Here is a 20,076-nt window from a genome sequence, read left to right on the forward strand (position 1 = left end):
TTCATGTTCCAGTTCAATGTACAATGGTTGCTTAGGTATTAAAAAAAACAATCAGGACCAAAATTCTGTTTCTCCTTTACCTGCCTCCTTGGAGCTAGCCATTTAGAAGTTAAAATGTCCCCAGCTACCATTAGAGGAAGCTTCTAACCTCTGTAAACACCAGAGGCACTGCAAGCCTGCAAACATAGCAGGAAGTCTTCACTGTATTGTGTCTTCTTGTAGCAAATTTACTTCCATTTCCTTAGTTCATTTTATGCTTACCATATCCACTTCAACAGTGATGCTTCTCAGTAACTTTATTCTACTAATCAGAAGAAAGGAAATGTAAGAGAGAGACTTCACAGAGTGTATATTAATTAATTGAGCTATTATTTGTCACATACTGCTATTATTTTTGTCACAGAACCATCAACATATATACAGTATGAATTCTTGCTAGGGCTAAGTTGTCTTACTCTTAAATGCCAGCTGGTTTAGTTTTTTTCAGCTGTCTCTAATATATCTATTTATTAATATTACAGTATCATGAAAAGCAGAGAATGTGCAGCCTGGTACAATTCAGCTCCTTCATTTGGTTTCCAGAATCAGTAATTAGGTTGAAGACTCTTTTATATCCATAGGTCTTGGATATGAAATAAAATACCTGTATATGGAAGTGAACTTTTTGAGGGTATGAAATCAGAATGCTCAGCACTTTCTCACATCGGCCTTAATCCAGACATTTCTGTCCAAACCAGAGCTTCTGCAGTGTAAAACGAATGGAACAATGAGATTCACATCCATAATTCTCAGGAAAATAAATTTAAAGTCCAACAGAATTTCCAGGTGGCTGTATCAGATGTGCTCAGTGCAGTCAGTAGTTCTACTGTGTAAATGCAAGGCTTGTTCTAAGAGTTGCTCATGTTGATGGTTGTGCTGCCATTCAGAGAGACTTTTTCAGGCTGGAGAGCTGGGCAGGGAGAAGTTCAACAAGGGCAAGTGTAGAGTCTTGAACCTGGGAAAGAACAACACCAAGTATCAGTATAGGTTGGGGATTGACCTGTTGGAAATTAGTGAAGGGGAAAAGAGCCTGGGGGTCCTAGTGGATGGAAGGTTGACCATGAGCTAGCAATGTGCTCTTGTGGCCGAAAAGGCCAATGCCCTTCTGGGCTGTTGTTAGTAGGTTGAGAGAGGTTCTCCTCTCCCTCTACTCAGCCCCACTGAGGCTGCACCTGGAGTATTGTGCCAGTTCTGGGCCCCCCAGTTCAAGGACAGGAAACTGCTTGAGGAGAGTCCAGGACAGAGCCACAAAAATGATGAGCAGAATGGAACATCTTCTGTATGAGGAGATACTGAGGGAGCTGGGGCTCTGCAGCTTGGAGAGGACAAGACTGAGAAGTGACCTCATTCTTGTTTATAAATATGTAAAGGGTGAGTGCCAAGAGGATGGAGCCAGGATGGTGATGCCCAATGACAGGACAAGGGGCAATGAATGGAAGCTGAGGCAGAGGAATTTCTATGGAAATATGAGGATTTTTTTTCCTATGAGGGTCACGGAACACTGGAACAGGCTGCCCAGGGGGGTTGTGGAGTCTCCCTCTCTGGAGGTACTCCTGGATGCATTCCTGTGTGTTCTGTTCTAAGTGATCCTGCTCTGGTAGGGGAGGGTTGGACTGGGTGATCTTTCGAGGTCCCTTCCAGCCCCTAACCTTCTGTGATTCTGTAATTCTTCCTCTGATTTTGTATAATGCTGACACTAGAAATGCTTTTTACTTGGGTCAGTGTGGAGAGCACACAGGAGTTTTTTGATCATCCTAAATATCCATGTATTTAATAGTACTCTATGTATAATAATCTGGGAATACAATATAAACAAAGAACTCACTTTAATTTACAGGTATGTACATTAAAAGACATGAAATATTCTTTTTATAACTTCTCAGAAGGGTCTCTGTGGCAGCTGTGCAACATATTAAAATTGTGTTTTGTTGCAAAACACCTCTTTTGTCTCAGGTGTTGCAGAAACCCTGATTAGCTTGCTGTGGGAAACGTGGTCAAGGCCCTCATAGATCAGTGTGATCAAAGGCAATGCCACATGGACTCGAGATGATTCACTGTGAATTATGCCAGAGATGTTTATTGGTCATTCATCTCTCAATAAATACCCTCAGGGCCACAAGGCACACAGCTACACATTAGCATAATTAGTCAAGGACAACCCACTCCATCAGCATAAACCACTCCTTGTTTTCCTCATTAACGAGGTGTCCATTATCTACCCCTTCTGAGATAAGTCGGCCAGCAGCTGGTGGGAACCAAGGTCAGCATCCACTTGTTGTTATCCTTCTTCACTCTGTTCCCACATCCTTCTTCACTTTGCATTCCCACAGCGTTTGTGTTTTTGTAATAATAGTAGGAGAAGTTGCAAGAGTCATTAAGGCTAAAATGCTCCTGTGTTGTATATTTTCCTAAAACTAAAAGGTTTTGTTTAATATTGTAGAATCATAGAATGGTCTGGGTCAGAAGGGACCTCCAAAGGTTACCTAGTCTAATCCCCTCTGCAGTCAGCAGGGGCATCCTCCACTAGATAAATCACCTAGAGCCTTGTCGAGCCTCACTTTGAGCCAGCAGTGTGCCCAGGTGGCCAAGAGAGCCAGTGGCATCCTGGCCTGCATCAGGAATGGTGTGGTCAGCAGGAGCAGGGAGGTCATTCTGCCCCTGTACTCTGCACTGGTTAGACCACACCTTGAGGACTGTGTTCAGTTCTGGGCCCCCCAGTTTAGAAGGGATGTTGAGATGCTCGAGCGTGTCCAGAGAAGGGCGACGAGGCTGGGGAGAGGCCTTGAGCACAGCCCTACGAGGAGAGGCTGAGGGAGCTGGGATTGGTTAGCCTGGAGAAGAGGAGGCTCAGGGGTGACCTTATTGCTGTCTACAACTACCTGAGGGGTGGTTGTGGCCAGGAGGAGGTTGCTCACTTCTCTCAGGCGGCCAGCACCAGAACGAGAGGACACAGCCTCAGGCTGCACCAGGGGAGATTTAGGCTGGAAGTGAGGAGAAAGTTCTTCACTGAGAGAGTCATTGGACACTGGAATGGGCTGCCCGGGGAGGTGGTGGAGTCGCCGTCCCTGGGGCTGTTGAAGGCAGGACTGGACATGGCACTTGGTGCCATGGTCTGGCCTTGAGCTCTGTGGTAAAGGGTTGGACTTGATGGTCTGTGAGGTCTCTTCCAACCCTGATGGTACTGTGATACTGTGATATCTCTGGGGGTGGAGTCTCAACTACCTCCCTGGGCAACACGTTCCAGTGTTTTGCTGCCCTTATGGTGGTGCAAAACTTGTTCCTAACATCCAATCTAAATCTGCTCCTCTATAGTTTGAAACCATTGCCCTTACGCAGTGATATTATGGTAATTATTAACTGTCATATTTAATTTCTTCTCATGGACATCCAGCACCATTTTTAAGGGGCCAGAGAGCATGCCATGTTATCTACAGCTGATAGCACTCATCACTGTAATTACTGAACAACCTTAGCTGACTGTTTGAAGTTTTGCTGTAAATTCCAATCAGAATGTGGACGTTACTGGATGAGACAGAGTTACATTTGTAGAGTTTATTTGCTAATCCTGGGCAAATGGCTCTCGAAATTTTAGGAGTACGACAAACCATGAGAATTTCTCTCAAGTGTTTTGTGCTGCTGTTTGTATCAGTTGTGAAGGGAATAATTTTTTCCTTTGTTCTTAGGCACAGAAGAGGCGGAAATCCAATGAATCTGTAGATGCAGAGCTCTGTCTTAATGAGGTAAGAGTGTGGATGCTGTGTATTTTGCAGCACAAGTGTCTCCCTATAATGGAAAACCTTAAAAGTCTGTCAAGATTATAATGGCCTTACTTCACACCAAAGTCTTGTTAGTGTTGTTATTATTGGACACATAGCATATTAAAGATGATCTTACTCAAAAACCCAGAGCTGGGCTCAGTGGCCTTGCTGACTTTCTATTTTAATAGGTATGTAGTACATGTTTAGGCAGATCCCATGGTAATTACCGCTGCGCTGAGCAAGTATAATTAGGTAATAATCTGCAGGAACACAAGTTGGTATGGCTTTTAACAAATAAACAGAAGCACAGTGGACATCGTTCTGCAGCTAACAAAAATGACCAATTTGGGGCATGAAGTCATGTTCACATCAGGAGATGTGATGCACGCACGTCAGGAGGCAGATTGACAGCCTCAAGAGACGTCAACCTCCCAGTGCTCTTTAAGTAGTCTGCTGAGCCTGACCTCCAAGACTCCCTTTCAGACATAAACATTACATCAGGTTCTATGTCTGTCAGTCTGTATCCTTTGTACTGATTCTCTCAGGAAGTTGAATAATTATTGCTGTGCATAAATTATTTTTTACACTGTGTAAGTACACAGCCCAGGCATTAGAGCAAGACCTACTGTACAGGTGTGAGACACCAAAAGAATGTGATCATATCTTTCAGCTTTTCCTTCACCAGTCCAAGTTTTCCCAGTTCTAAATAAATGACAGCTCTATAGTTTATTCCTAATTTTTGGGGTACTGGTACTAGTATGTACAGTTTCCTGTACATTCTAGAATGAAGCCTAATAACACACGAGGAAGCAGTGCAGTGACATGAATAGATTCATTGACCTCTTGTGCCAGCTTGCACAGGAAGGCCCTAGTAGCTGTAGCTTAGTCATAAGAACTGCTGATCTGTCTTACTCCATGCTCTGTCCTTGGCAGTTTCCAAAAAGCAGATGCCCAGGGTTGAGTATGAGGAAGTATATTGTGATAATACCCCCAATGCCTTTACTACTTCCTACAGTTAGCATCTCAAGGCCTTCCAAGCTAGCCAGTCTCAGCAAGTGGTGTCAGAATGAGGATACAGATTTATCTGTGAGTACCTCCCTGGCTCTGCAGACAGTCAATGCTGTGAAAACTGATGTTCTGTTCTCATTTTTTGTATCTGCCCTTCTGGGGACAGAAGGGGACAAACTTATACCTTGCCTCTGTAGAAACTGCATCCTTTGGGATTTTCAGATCCTAAGTGGACTGAGTCTGAGCAGCTTTGCATGGAGTAGATTTGACTTAATGACCTTAGAGGTCCTTTCTTGTCTAAATTGTCCTACTGCTGTGACTCTTCCTGTTGGGTTTTTCTTCTTACTGATGATGATAGCAGTGAGAAACATTCCTGCTACATGTCCCTCTTAGAGAGTTCACTTTAATCTGCCAGTCTGCACTTTTCCATATACATGCTGGTTAATTATTGGTAGCACAGAAGACAAGAAACATAAATAATGCAGCAATTAAGGAGCAAAAAAGGCATGTGAAGGATGTTTCCTAATCTGGGAAGCGCTGTCTTTTCTGATCCCATGGATTAGATTGTGTTTATTCTTATCCAGAAGTAACTTCTTATCAGAGTGATTCAGTTGACTGTGCAGAAGCTGCACTTTCTCTATAGGGCCTGCATTTGCTTTTTAAAACAAACTGGGATCATAAACTTAAGTTTGCTGAAAGAAATTCCTGTACTTAACAATGACAGATTCACACAGGGAACCACTGTGCGCTCCTCTCTCCCCTCCTCTTCCCTCCCCTCCCTTCCTCTCTGAACTTCTCCTCTCCAAACCTCACTGAACCAAACCTCTCTGAACTGAACCTCTCAACTGCACCCTACATCTCCTCTCTTAACTGAACCAAACCTCTCTCAACCTCTCCTCTCTGAATCTTCTTTCCATTTTTTTTCTTTTTTTAAAAATTTTTCTTTTTTCCTTTTTCTTTTCCTTTTCATTTTTCTTCTTTTTCTTCTTCTTTTCATCTTCTTTTTCTCCTTTTTCTCCTTCTTTTTCTACTTCCTTTTCTACTTCCTTTTCTTCTTCCTTTTCTTCTTCCTTTTCTTCTTCCTTTTCTTCTTCCTTTTCTTCTTCCTTTTCTTCTTCCTTTTCTTCTTCCTTTTCTTCTTTTTCCTCTTCTTTTTCCTCTTCTTTTTCCTCTTCTTTTTCCTCTTCTTTTTCCTCTTCTTTTTCCTCTTCTTTTTCCTCTTCTTTTTCCTCTTCTTTTTCCTCTTCTTTTTCCTCTTCTTTTTCCTCTTCTTTTTCCTCTTCTTTTTCCTCTTCTTTTTCCTCTTCCTTTTCCTCTTCCTTTTCCTCTTCCTTTTCCTCTTCCTTTTCCTCTTCCTTTTCCTCTTCCTTTTCCTCTTCCTTTTCCTCTTCTTTTTCTTCTTCTTTTTTTTTATTTTTTCTTTTTCTAAACTGTGCTGTACTGGTCGTTTTATCCTTTAATCTAACTGCAGAATGCTGATATTTTACCATCTGGGTTTATGCCTTTCATATCTTTCAACCTGTGATAGCGCTGTCAGTGGAGGGTGGGTCAGGAGCAAAGAAAAGATTCATTTCAGGAGGATGTAAATGTAACTGTTTTGCCACACATGGTAAGGCAATGATGACCAAGGAAAGTATTGTGTCTTGCAGAATGCTCTTGGGAAAGACAACACAGCAGGAGTCTCCACCAGTCACATATCTTCGGAAAATTCGCTGGCTCTGCCCAGAAGCTTCTATCTAAGCACACGGCTCACTCTGATGACACTTGCACTCTCACTCTCTTTGTTCCTAAGCTCATCAGTGGTCTTGTAGCTGCGTTACAAAGGACATGTAAAAAAAAAAATCTGTTTCCTGTCCTCTGTTGTTTATCTGGAATTCCAGGTCTGGGAGCTAAGCTGAGGCACTCCTGGCTAGAACAGTCTCAGTCAGCTGGAAGTTTTTTGTTTTCTTTTCTGTTCTTTCTCTCTAAAAAAAGCTTCTTGTGATATTTAGAGGCTTTGTGAAATACTTGGTGCAGTGCTACATTCCAAACCCAAAAGGCTTTTGGGCATGCAGTGTTTTAAAGAGACAGTGTGTAAATTTGCCTGTAAAGCAACCTGTTTGGATTACTTTGATGATTCTCATTTTAATTCTGGCTTTTCCCTGAGGAGAAGGATGGCAGTTTCCTTAAGATCCTATTTATCTCATTGAATGATTTTGGTTTTCAAATTGATTGAACTTCAGGCTACCAAGAATGCCAGGCTTTTGTCTAATGGTGAATGTTCTCCCAGAGAGTGGACTTTATGAACCTTCTTCATTTGATAAATTGCTACTGATGTTCAACTCTTTCAGTGTATTAGCCTTTTCCTCCTTAAATGTTTACGTACTGTAAGTGGTTCTGCATTCCCTGCTGAGAAGCCATTATAATTCACATACAGGTATATTGTATGTCTTTCAGTTAAATTCTCATAGAGTGTGGCATAGAACTTTCTAACAGTACATTTATCTTTTAATTATAATCATCTAGCCTTAACAAAGGTAAAGATCCTTTACATTAACAAGAAGCAGCCATTGTGAAAGCTTGATACAGAGATGTTTCTTGAAATTTGAGGGTAAGCAGTAGAAACAGATTTTGCTACAGGGTTTCAGCTGTACAGCCTGTGGTCTCCTATGCTTCCATTGTAATAACATAGTCCAGTTATTATACTGTTTGTTTAATAAAAAATGACATACAATTTATTGGCTCCTCTAAACCAGCATTTTCTCTTTATCCGTGGCTGATAATGTCAGCTCAAGAAGTTATAGCAGCTTCATGCCTTACTTTGCTTATCACAACGTTACAGAGGTGAAAAGAGGGAGCAGGATATAGCTTGAACTGTGCTTTATTTCTTAGACTACTACAATCAACAACAAAAGGGTGGTTGATCCAATTGCAACCCAGCAGCAAGCACGCTCACCCTGATGTAGCTCCTGCTGCAGACCTTGTCACTGCTGACATGATGAACTGCTTGCAAAACCAGTTCCATGAATTGTTTTAGTGGTTTGGATGGCAGTATTGCCATCATACATATTTTGGTCTCTTTGGTTTATTTGTTCAGTGATATTGACAGCTTGTGCTGGTTCGTGTTGATTTTCTGCTGTATCTGGAAGGAATTCTTTAAAGCTTTAAATGTCATCCAATGGGCAGCATTTCTCCTAAGGGCTGTCTTTCTACCTTACTGTGATGGCTTGTTGACTGTTACAAGCAGTTATGTCTAAACAATCAACAGTGATTGGGTTTTGTTTCTACTGAAAGGGGAAGATAACTTCACTGAGCAAGGAGTTCATCATGCTGAATTTACAGATTTAGACTGGCACTTAACAATCATGTCCCATCCTGCTCTGAAATGCACAGAAGTTATTTGCAACACAACTATAAAGTGCAAACTGCAATGAAGTTAGGGTGTGTTAGAGACTATTAAACCTGTGGACAAGAGTGATTTGACAGTGGAATGGGCTGCCCAGGGAGGTGGTGGAGTCACTATCCCTGGAGGTGTTCAAGAAAAGACTGGATGAGGCACTTGGTGCCATGGTCTAGTTCATTGGACAGGGCTGGGTGCTAGGTTGGACTGGATGATCTTAGAGGTCTCTTCCAACCTGGTTGATTCCATGATTCTATGAAGCAGGAATTGCACACCAGAGGGCTGGGTGATAGGTTGGACTAGATGATCTTTGAGGTCTCTTCCAACCTGGTTGATGCTATGATTACAAGTTCATCTTTTGAACTATTTCCTGCCTAATAATAAACACTTTCCTAAGTTCTGACATTCATTTATGTACTCCTGATTATGGTCATGTTATATAGTTTTCAAAGCACTGTGCATGTGAGGATAGTATACAGTACTCTGTGCCACTCAACATAACAAATCAGACAATATTACTCTTTAATTCTGATGCTGATAAGAAACTGCAGGTTACTTTCAAAGGCAGCAGAGCTGCTTTTGGAGTAGAAATACACAGCACATCACTACCAGTAAAGCCCATGTGGTTCCTGTTGCTCATCATGTAGAAGCTGTAAACAAATTACTGAAAACTAGTGACAACAGGAAGGGGAAAAAAAAAAAAGATCTTGAGACTCATGATTTAGAAAATAAATTCTTTTATGTCAAAAGGAGTTGATGCTATAACCTATTGAAATGCTAATGAATGCAGCGTTAGAATGCTAAAGCCTGACATTATCCAATTAAAAGTATTTTGCAAACACATTCATAAACAGTACAATTACTCAGTCCATCTTTTGATCCACAAATCTGTCTTGAAAAGATCCTTTGTATTCGGCACATGAAACATTTTAAGCAGTATCAGGAATTCTAATAACGCCCCAGAACAGTACATTACTTTTTGAAGGGTTTTTTTTCTTCCCCCTATTTGATTTTATTACAGTATCTCTCTTATATTAAATACCAATGATTAGAGCTTTGACACAGTGTGATCCAGAATAAAAGCTATTGATCACTTATATACTGTAAACAACAAACTAATTAGGTTCTGCTTACAAATGAGATCGCTGGGTTGTCTGGTTGCCTCTGGAAATGCAATGATGTATGGAGCAGAGGAAGGAGCAGCACTTTGTGCAGCTAGCCGTGTTACCACAGGAGAAACAGAACACTCAAACTCTTTTTTTTTCCTGTGGATATTAAAATCATACTGAATTCTTAATTAAAAAAAAAAAAAAGGCTTATTAAACAGTTGAGAAGGAAGAAAACCCCTTAAGAGTTTGACACTTAATGAGGTTTTTTTACAGGCATCACTGTGCAAATATTAGAGGACTGTGAGAAGCTGGCTGTGGTGTGGATGGTGTCGATTTAGCATGGTGACCTTGTCAGTGCAGTCATTTGCTACAGTAGTGCAGTATGCAAACATGAGGTTTTTTCCCTTTCCAGTCACTAAAATGTCATGTGTTGAGTGCTCAGTGAGCAGGCCTAGGCTGGGTATTGTATATTCTTTTAACAGATGAATTTGATCAGTATAACAATAATCCAGGAACTGGCCACATACAGGATGTACGTGCAGATGATCTACTGATTAAACTTGTTAGTTTAAATAACCTGTATAGTTCTGTTTCTTCTTAAAAGAGGTACACACAAAGAGAAAATTGAAAGTGAGCTGGCTAAGGTTTTGCAGTGTTTAACACAGATATTAATTCCACAAGTGTGTTCAATGAAAGAGGCATTGAAGATGAACCTTTCAGATATTAGTAAAAATAGCAGCAATTGGAGGTTTTCCTTGAGCTGGTGCAGAGGAGCCAGTGCAGACATGGGAGCAGCCCTACAGGAGTGTCTGCACTAGCATTTGGTCAGAAAGCCAGGGAGGTTGTGGATGCTCCCTCCCTGGAGGTACTCAAAGCCAATTTGGATGAGGCCCTGAGTGACCTGTTCTAGTGAGAGGTATCCCTGCCTATGGCAGGGGGCTGGAACTAGATGAGCTTTGAGGTCACTTCCTACCTAAACCATTCTATGATTCTAAATGAGAAGTGGAGCCCTTGGTTAACCATCTCAGCACTCTGACATCCTGGCTTCTTCAAGAGATTGGGGAGGGAGCTACTGAACAGGAGCCATCCATCTTTACTGGGACACTGTCCACTTTCCACTGAACAGCTTAATTCCCACTTTGTCATTAGGAAGAATGAGGAAGAAGAGGGATTCACGGAACAGAATCACAGAACTTTATAGGGGTTGGAAGTGACCTCCAGAGATCAAGTCCAACCCTCCTATTCTTAAGCATTTCATAGCAGTGTACAGACAGACCCTGTCTGGAGACCTATTTCCACCCTTGTTTTTAAGAAGAAATTGCATTATTCCATGACCCAGCCTTGTGAATATTAGGTTGCTCACAATTTGAGGGATGCTGCAGTTTGAATACCTAAAAGTCTACACTTTACCTATACACTTAGCCTTTGCAATTAGGCTGGAGATGAAGAAAACGGAGAGGGAATGAGCTTGAAATCTGAGTCCAATTTTAATGTATGATTGCTGGTTTAATCACAGTGCTATTTCCACAAAGAAGAGGTGGTGAGAAAACAGTGAAGGAGAAGAGCAAAACTCAGAGCAGCTCCTTGAAGGGAAATACATCTTGTGTATGTCAAGTGGCAGGAGTATCTCATACTTAGCTTGTAACAAAAGAGCTGGATTCTGCTGTAACATCAGAGCCTTCAGAGAAAGCAGGGAAAGATGGAAGAGTTATTTGCACAGCAATTATAACCTTCTGTCATGAAAAGCAGTTTTTTGTCTTCAGCACCAAGGTGGATCTACTTCACTTGGAAATAGACATTCACTGATGAGACTTCTACATTAAAACTGCTCTGGTCTAACAAGGTTGTTTTATGCCCATAAAGGTTAGTTGGATTCTACCTGTCTCTGATATCAAATAGAAGCATATTTGCTTCAGATGAACTTGGCAGAGAAATTAATCCAGTGACTTGTTAAATATGTCTCATCTTTAAATATTTGCTTTTTCTTACCAGTTCAGTTCCTCCTATGACATTTCAATTATTGGTTATTGCAGCTTCTGCTTTGACTTGGGAAGGTCATTTGCTCTGTACTCTATAGTAATCCACTTTATAGATTTTCCTCTGAGTTGGAGTTGGGTGGGTTTGGTTCAGTTTTTTTTAACCTCAGCCTCTGCTTCTGAGAAAAAAGAGATGTGATCAGGGATATGTCTCTTCTAAACAGCCAACACCTTCACAGGGGGAAGAAACTGCAAGTGCCCAATTTACCTGTTAAACACTGATTTGACTAGACCGAGCTGAACTGTGATATTGCTGTGCCCCAGATGGAATATAAAATCTAGTTTGGCACCAAGGAAGAATTAAAAAAGTTCTAAACTCTCACAGTCTTTTAGAAACATGTAAATACTTCTAACATTTCAGCTAAATAGATAAAGTCTCATTCAGTAGCATTTTCATTTTATGTTTTTTCAGGAGTAAGAAGTTTCACTGGGAAATTCTGATGGGTCCATTATTAAGGTAAAATTAGGGATGGTGGTGGATTCCCATTTTTATCTGTCATAGTCCCTGCACCCCTTGGCCCTTCAGGGGACTGCTGTGCTGAATAGATTTGTATTAGATACGATCATCTCAATAATCAGAATGCAAGTCCTGCAACTCCTGCTTAGGTTCTCCATCTCTTATTATTCATAAAAGCCAGAGCAACAAATTCAAGAAGGGGACTAAAAGTTATCTGCAGTTTAGAAGAGCACAAAGTCAACTAAATACTCAGTAGCATTTTTTAATCAATATAGGTCGTGGTGCTATGAGTTGGTATCATCTAGACTAGATCTGAACTTCTCTGAGCACCTCTAACCAGAGCAGCTGCAGCTTCTGTTGTTTCACCTGTGCCAGGTGCTAATAGTTGAACTTTGCCATATGTATGCTTAGAGCTAATTGCTGCCTAAATGGCAGCAGCCAAACCACTTCAGCAAGAGTTCCTCTCAGCCCAGTTTCCCCTGCTTTTAGTCATTCCAACATACTTTAATTATTTTGCACTACTTTTTAATCTGTCAGAAGGAGAATTTCCCAGAATCCAGGAGAAAATGAGTCACAGATTTAAGGGCAATTTTCTTCAAACTCCTCCTGCCAAAATGCCACCGTAACTGACCTCTGACAGACTTACTTCTATCCTCCAAAGCATTGAACAACCCCTGCCAAGTAACTTAAGAAACTGAGCAGGATTTTCAGAGATTCAGCTTCCAGTAAATGAGACCATGTTTATTTTCAGGCTTCTTCAAGCTGCTCATTCCATGAATTGATGTTATGGATAAACGTGAGTAATTCGAGATGGTGTCATGGCCTTACACCACTCCCCACCTTTACCCAGTTCATGTCAATCAGTTTTCCAGTGCTGGAAGTTCCTCACAACAGTTGAACATTGCTTTGATAGGAGGAGATGATATTCTAAGTCCTGCTATTGTGAGTGCAAAAACCATTACCTGTTGTTGTTTTACGGTTGTCTGAAATAGATCTCCCATTCCTACCCTTATCTGAGTTCATATATTTGATTGGCTTCAAAGCACCAGAAAGCTGAAAACTGTTGACTGATGCCACTCTCTTCTTGATATCAATCTCATTAATCTATTCCATCTCAGCAAGTCAGTAACCTCAGTCTCTCTATTTACTGGCCAGTGGCATAAAATCAGTACCACAGTGGGCACTAGCAGGCAGCAGCATTTTTCTGGCTGCCCACAGATGGCCTGGTAAGACAGGGTACACTGGCACTAGCTGTTTACCCAGCCTTTGCATCTGCTTCATCACCCAGGCCTTTCTTGCTGCTGTGAAGTTCACTTAAACCACACCAGTAAACCTTCCCACAGCTACAACCTGACAAGTCAGTCATGCCAGGCTTGGGAGTTCCAGCTCTTTACCTGATCTATGCAGAACAAGAAGTTGATTTTGACCACTGCACTTGACCTTAGGTCAGAGTTTAAAAGGTACAAAAGCTGAACCACACAGAATACTGAATCACAGGGAGATGTAAACTTCAAGAACAGAAGGCAGCAGATCTGCTGAAACTCTGGAGTGATTTTCACAATAAAATTACAGCATCATGATCCTCTCTTGATCGTGTTAGTGGAACAGGATGTATATGACAGAAGGAAGATTTTGTTGAAAACAGGAGAAAGCCTAAAGATGCAAAAATTACTGTTTAGGGACCCATCATTTATTTTAGCAGGAGATACTGCAGAGAGCACACTGATGAGAAGTAGAAATGTATGTCCCAGTAAGACAGCAGAGGAATCATATTCTCACTGTTTTTTTTCTTTCTTTAGCTGTGTGAATTGGCCCATGGAAATTGGTGCCCTTTTGGGAGGTGAAGCGATTCTCTCAGGAGCAGGGTAGCAAAAATGCAGCTGATGATAGAAGCAGAATCTCCTTCCGACAGCCCCAAACTGATTATTAGTACTGACATCGTCTGGATGCTTTGAGGTGGGACAAAGACTTTAAACCTTAGGTGAAAGTTAATTCAGGAGGAGTGCTTGTAAGGATGGCTGGAGGTGGAACAAAGCCCCCCGGTGGATTTGCAGCTGGGAGTGTGCAAGGCAGGCTGAGGTCTGTCACACACTGCTCATGAAGAGAAGTAAGCAGAGGTAAAAAAAATACAGTCCTGAATTTTATATTGCCTCCTGTCTGGGAGTGTCAGTAGGATTGAGGGATAAAAATCCACCTCTTACCTCTCCCCAGTCCTTCTCACTGCTTCTGGATAAGGGTGGGGGGGAAGGAAAGATTGCTTCAGAGCACTGCAACACATGGGAAGCTTAGCTGGTGGCAATTATTATTAATCTCTGTGTTCTCCTCTGCCCCCAAATTATTGCTCCTGAGTTTGCTTACCAGGCTTTGTGTGCTGTTTTGTGTAGCATTACTTAGCGCTGAAATGACTAGTCGTGATTTGTCCTGCTCGTGCTGGGAAGGTGTATTTGTCTTTCACCCGAGGGTCTAAGTGTGCACTTCTTTTTGTGTAGTGCAAGTTGACAAGAGCTGCAGCAAGGAGGAGATGATGGCAGGGGCAGGCTCAGGTAGAAGTGATTTTTGTTACATTGCAGTGATGAAAGGCTTGATTGTGGGTAGGCAGAAAAGATGCAGATAAAGGTTAAGAGGTAGTGTTTGGACCCAGGAAGACTGGCATTCACTGTGAACTGAGGACATCCAATGTTAGTATTTTCCTTTTTGGTTTTTGAGGAGTGTATGCTTTTTTTTTTCCCCTCTTTTGTTAGTTTGTTTGCTCGTTTTGTTTTCCTCCTATTGTTCCAAAACTCTCTGTCTACAACATGCTTCCATTTTCTGGAGGAAATTCTTAGGCAAACAGTTGCCCTCTTGTGTAAATTCTTTGTTGTCAGATGGGTTTGTGTACATCTCACTGCAGGTTATTATATGTCAGCTCCTCAGCTGGTAATTTGTTGTGTTAAAAAGGAAAAAAAAAAAAAGAAAGAAATAATAAAAGCACTTTTCACTTGTTCCTGTTGACTTAGACATTGCTCTGAGGACACCACTTTGGACTGTCCACACTTTGGAAGTCAATTTCCTCAATGTTTGACGTTTTCTGTTAGCACAATCCTCCTGCATTAGTGTTGTACATATCCAGAGAAGAATCCCTCTCAATAAACATTATTCTCTCTTTTTTTGTTTTTCAATTAAAAAGCATGTTGGGTTTTTTTTTGTGAGAAATATTTCCTGGTTGGTTGCTCTGTTTTGATTTATACAAGGAAAAAAAAAAAAAAAGGAAGCTTGACTGGCAAAAAAAAACCAACAAACCAAAACAAACCAAAAGTGAAAAGAAACTTATCAAAGGTTGCTCTCGTTGTTCCCTGTTGTTTTACAGTCCACTATGATCTAAGAAAATAAGAAATAAAGCTTCTCCCTTTAAGTATCCATGCATTTACTTGTTCCCTAGTCTTTTGTGTTAGTGACTGTGGCCTGCAAAATGACAATGAGCAGGGAATATCAGATGGGAATGATGGAAAGAGGGGCACAAGAGTGGCCAGCTGGCCCTATTCATGCTTGTTCGCTCTCTGGCGCATGAGCACGCCTCCGCACCCATCCCACCCCTTCATCCCGCCAGGCCAGACGGAGAAGCCTCCCTCCTGTTTTCACACAATGGGAGCAAAAGAGCTGCAGAGGCTTCCAAGACAAAGGGGTCTGTGGGGGGAATATTTCAGGAGCTGCAGTGTGGTGGAAGGGGACGGCGATGGTGGACAAAGAAGTCTTCATGAGGCACTTGCGCGTGCTGGTGACTGGTGCGCAGGAAAAGTACTTCAGCGTTTGCTCATGTTCCAACCGAGGCTTAAGAAATGAGTATGTTATGAGTAAAGACTAATTACACCCACCTGCTGCACAAGTAAAGGGCAAACCAGAGCCTGCTGCCGTTTTAAGGTGGAACAGTTCCATTTGCTGTTGCCTCAGAGAGAGGGGGAGCAAGTTTGGAGGTCAGGATGGGAGAGAAGGAAAGGTGGGAGTGGTAGAAATACACATCAATCTGAGATGAAAGGGCAGATGTGGTTTCCCAGCTAACACAGTAGGAGGTCACTATCCTACAAGTTCACCATCGTAGTTTGGCAGCTCCAGAAGGGGACAGAGTTTCAAACAGAAGATGTTTAGCTGGCCTAGAATCATTTGCTACTCAGATGGTCTGGTTCTGGAATTGAGAGGGGAGGGTTCTCTGGGAGCATCCAACAGCTCAGTTTGGCTTCCTGGGCCACTTACTGAGGTTGCTCATATTTAGGAGTCACTCTTGCTCTTATAGGCCTGTGTATAACATACTTCTGCAGTGCCATCTCCCAGGTGTTTAGCACCTTCAAAGACACAGAGTTGGGGAATGTGATGCACAAAAGCAAACAAAATGTTTGACAGCATGAGTAAGGAATAGTTTCTTTCTACCTTATTTCCCTCCTCTTCTCTGCCACAGCAGCACTGCTGTGAAAGAGAAGGAGAGGGAGAGCAGTGAAACCTCTATCCAAGAGACACAGTTCTGTGACAAACTTGCTGAGTAGCAACCTCTCCAGGGACAGACAAAACCAAGCTGTGTTTGACACCACTAAGCAGCCAGCTATGCAAGACCAGATGGGTTCTTTTGTCTGCGTCGTCTGAGGGTTTGATTTTTAGCCTTTGTTTTGTTGTTGATGATTTTTATTTAAGCTTTAATGGTTACTATTCATGCATAGGCTTTCTTTGACAATTTCCCTCTGGGTGAAGAGATAATGGCAAGAGGGCAACTTCTCCCAGACAAAGGCCAGCTGGGTGAGTTAGAGCCAGGGGTCTCCCTAGAAGGCACACAAACATAAGCCATTGCTTTGCCCTTCTTGCTCAGGTTTATATTATGCCATTAATAAAGAAAGATTGCCTCATAGCATCGATTTCTTCTTGTGAAAAGGTCTGAGGTGCATCAAGAAAAGTGTGTCCAGATGTTCTAGGGAGGTTCTTCTCCCTCTACTCTGCCCTAGTGAGACCACACTTGGAATACTGTGTCCAGTTTTGGGCTCCCCAGTTCAAGAGAGACAGAGACCTGCTGGAAACAGTCCAACAGAGAGCCACAAGGATGACTGGGGGACTTGAGCATCTCCCCTACGAAGAGAGACTGAGAGCCCTGGGGCTGTTTAGACTGTAGAAGACTGAGAGGAGATCTGAACAATGTCTATAAATAGAGGTGGGTGTCAAGTGGATGGGGCTAATCTCTTGTTGGTGCTGCACAGCAGTAAGAGAAGGAGCAACAGCTACAAACTAGAAGGTTTCAGCTCAACATGAGGAGAAACTTCTTTACAATGAGGGTGACAGAGCCCTCAAACAGGCTGCCCAGGGAGGTTGTGGAGTCTCCTCTGGAGACTTTCAAAACCCACCTGGATGCATTCCTGTGCAAATTATCCTAGGGGATCCTGCTTTGGCAGGGAGGTTGGACTCGATGATCTCTGGAGGTCCCTTCCAACCTCTAAAGTTCTGTGAATCTGTGATGGGTAAAGTTATGCAGAGACATTTTAAGTGACACCCTGGTAAGCCAATTAAGAAGGTGGTTTGATCTCTCCAAAGCAGGCACGACAGACATACTAGAGGGGGCAAATGACTGGAATTCCCAGTGTGCTATTGAAGCAGCAGAGAGTTTCTTCTGTCTAGGACATGGATTTTGAGAAGAGTTCTTACCCGTTGTCCAAGCATGGTCCTACAGCTTTTCAAACCACTCTGCCCAGGCAATTGGCCAGCCCTGACCCTTGCACAGTTCCTGTGTGCTGGCAACAAAAACTGTCTGTGTGAATGTCTGCTTCAGGCTGAATTCTGTTTTACGTTCAGAGACAGGAGTATGATTTCCTGAAACAGTTTTTTGATCACAATAAACTCAATTGTTTTGGTGATACACATGTCTCTCTTGGCCCCAAATACAAATTACACCCCCTACCTCTGCCCTGCCAATTTTTTTTTTATCTATATTAATTACAGAAAACTGCAGAGCAACAGCCAGAAACAAGCCAAAACAAGGACTGGGAAATGTTGCTCCAAAGTAATTATGCAGGGCTTGGTGGTGGTGGTGATTTTTTTTTTTCCAAAGAGGATGCTAGAAAAAAATATGTTGCTTTGAAGCAAAGAACATAATTGAGAGTCTTTAATTTTTTAAAAAAATGGTTTTTAGCATTATAAAATAAAGCCTGGTGGCCAATTGCTTTGGAAGGACCTAGCATTCAAGCTTCTGAATTGCTGCTGTGTGTATATATAGAATCATAGAATCAGTCAGGGTTGGAAGGGACCACAAGGATCATCTAGTTCCAACCCCCCTGTCATGGGCAGGGACACCCTACCCTAGATCAGGCTGTCTGGAGCCTCATTCAGCCTGGGCTTAAACACCTCCAGGGATGGGGCCTCAACCACCTCCCTGGGCAACCCATTCCAGGCTCTTACCCTTCTCATGATGAAGAACTTCCGCCTCGCATCCAGTCTGAATCTATCCACTTCCAGCTTTGCTCCATAATGTATATATATATATATATGCATATTTAAATATATATTAAAATATATTGAAATATATAGAAATATATATATTTAAATGAAAGAACATTCCACCAACATTCTCAGTAAGGTTAGCCAAACAGATGGTATTTATTTATCTCTGGCTTTTCAAGTGTGCCACATCCCTTTCACTTTCAATAGGGACATTAATGCAAACCCAAAAAAAAATCTTAAAGAAAGGCACTTGAGTAAGTGTCTGACCAAGCACAAACACACACACACACATTCAGAGATATGCAAGCAAACACCAAGAATTCAGAAAGAAATCTACATTCACTAATCCGCTGCTGGCTTCATTCTGGAGTGGAGACGCCTCAAAGGTAGTATTAACCTAGCTGAACAGTGATGTTTGCCTGCCTGTCAGAGGTCAGAATCTGGTGGTGCTAAATATAGTTCAGCTTTTTATTTGTCTCAGAAAGCCCAAATTATTTGTCAATACTGCAGTGCTGTTTGGAGCAGATCAATGGCTGCATATAACTCACTGCCTGAGGACTTCATTATTAACACAAATCTAGGTAAGCTACATATTGAGTGACACTGTTGGAGGGGGATTCCCTTCCTCCTGTGACTTTGATGGAAAATGAACTTAAAGCTTACTAACAAACACCTAGCCAGGATTCTGCTTGTACTTTCAAGAACTGTGTCTCCCTCTCTGCCTATCATAGGAGCTATTGAATAATCTAATTAAGATTGTTGGCATGGAGTTTTGGAGTGCTAGAAGCCTATAGTGAGAAGTTTGCCATCCTGGGTGAAGGCTGAGTTATCTCTGATCAGCCTCTTTAGTGGGGCGAGATTAGACCAACCTGTGAGAGGCTCCAGAACCTTTGTCCTCATTAGATGTAGCACACAAGGCTATGGCAAAATTAAGAACTGGCTTGTCCTGCTGACTATGGTTTAAGGTAATGACCCATTTCTTAAAAAAAAAGAAAGAAATTGTATGCTAAAAAAAAAATAAAGAAATTGTATGTTAAAAAAAAACAACAACCAAAACCAAAACAAAACCAAAATCAGCTGCTGAAACAGGAGATTTCCCTCTTAGAAGTAGGTACCTGTGTTACATCAGATCATAGAAGCACAGCATGTTAGCAGTTGGGAGGCACCTCCAGAGATCGAGTCCAACCCCCCTGCCAAAGCAGGATGCCCTAGGGTAGTCTGCTCAGGAACACATGCAGGTGGGTTTGGAAAGTCTCCAGAGAAGGAGCCTCCACAACCTCTCTGGGCAGCCTGTTCCAGGGCTCTGTCACCCTCACTGTAAAGAAATTTCTCCCCATGTTGAGGTGAAACCTCTGTTCCAGTTTGTAACTATTGCTCCTTCTCTTACTGCTGTGCACCACCAAACAGAGATTGGCCCCATCCCTTGACACCCAGCCCCTCAGATGTGTGACCCTTGCACATCAGCGTCTCCACAAAAGTCATATTGCCACATCAGCCTTATCCAAGGCTGCTCACAAGACTTCCTAGTGCAGTTCCATGCCTGCTGGGCCTCAGGTGCCACCACTTGCCCCAGTAGGCATCAGAAGCAGCCAGATGTGAAGCTAAGGAAGCGCCTTTCCAAGCACACAGCTGTAAACGGTTAACTCTCCTGGGGGAGTGGTCTTGACCACTCCCCAGGGGTGGGTCCAAACACTACCAGGTGTGGTGGTTACTCCACTCCCACTTCCTGTCTAGCCCCGTATAAAAAAGCAGAGGCTGTTGCCCTGCCCCCCTGCCCGACAGCATCGCTGCCCTGTTTCCTGGCACTGTTTCACCACGTGGCCGTAACCTGCGAGGCTGACAA

At 42.4% G+C, this 20,076-nt stretch overlaps 1 protein-coding gene across 2 annotated transcripts in view; it reads left to right on the top strand.

Annotated features, from left to right (window-relative positions):
* Positions 1–7,522, top strand: part of GFRA1 (GDNF family receptor alpha 1) — a 191,048-nt gene extending 183,526 nt beyond the window's left edge. For both annotated transcript variants that reach the window (XM_064144309.1, XM_064144308.1), the window contains exons 8-9: positions 3,723–3,779; positions 6,455–7,522. In XM_064144309.1, the coding sequence (XP_064000379.1) occupies positions 3,723–3,779; positions 6,455–6,616 (219 nt within the window). In that variant the 3' untranslated portion in view covers positions 6,617–7,522. The remainder of the gene's footprint in view (positions 1–3,722; positions 3,780–6,454) is intronic.
* Positions 7,523–20,076: the final 12,554 nt, after the last annotated feature.

This window comes from Pogoniulus pusillus, chromosome 6, assembly GCF_015220805.1.
Source record: "Pogoniulus pusillus isolate bPogPus1 chromosome 6, bPogPus1.pri, whole genome shotgun sequence".
NCBI classification, from domain to species: Eukaryota; Metazoa; Chordata; class Aves; order Piciformes; family Lybiidae; genus Pogoniulus; species Pogoniulus pusillus.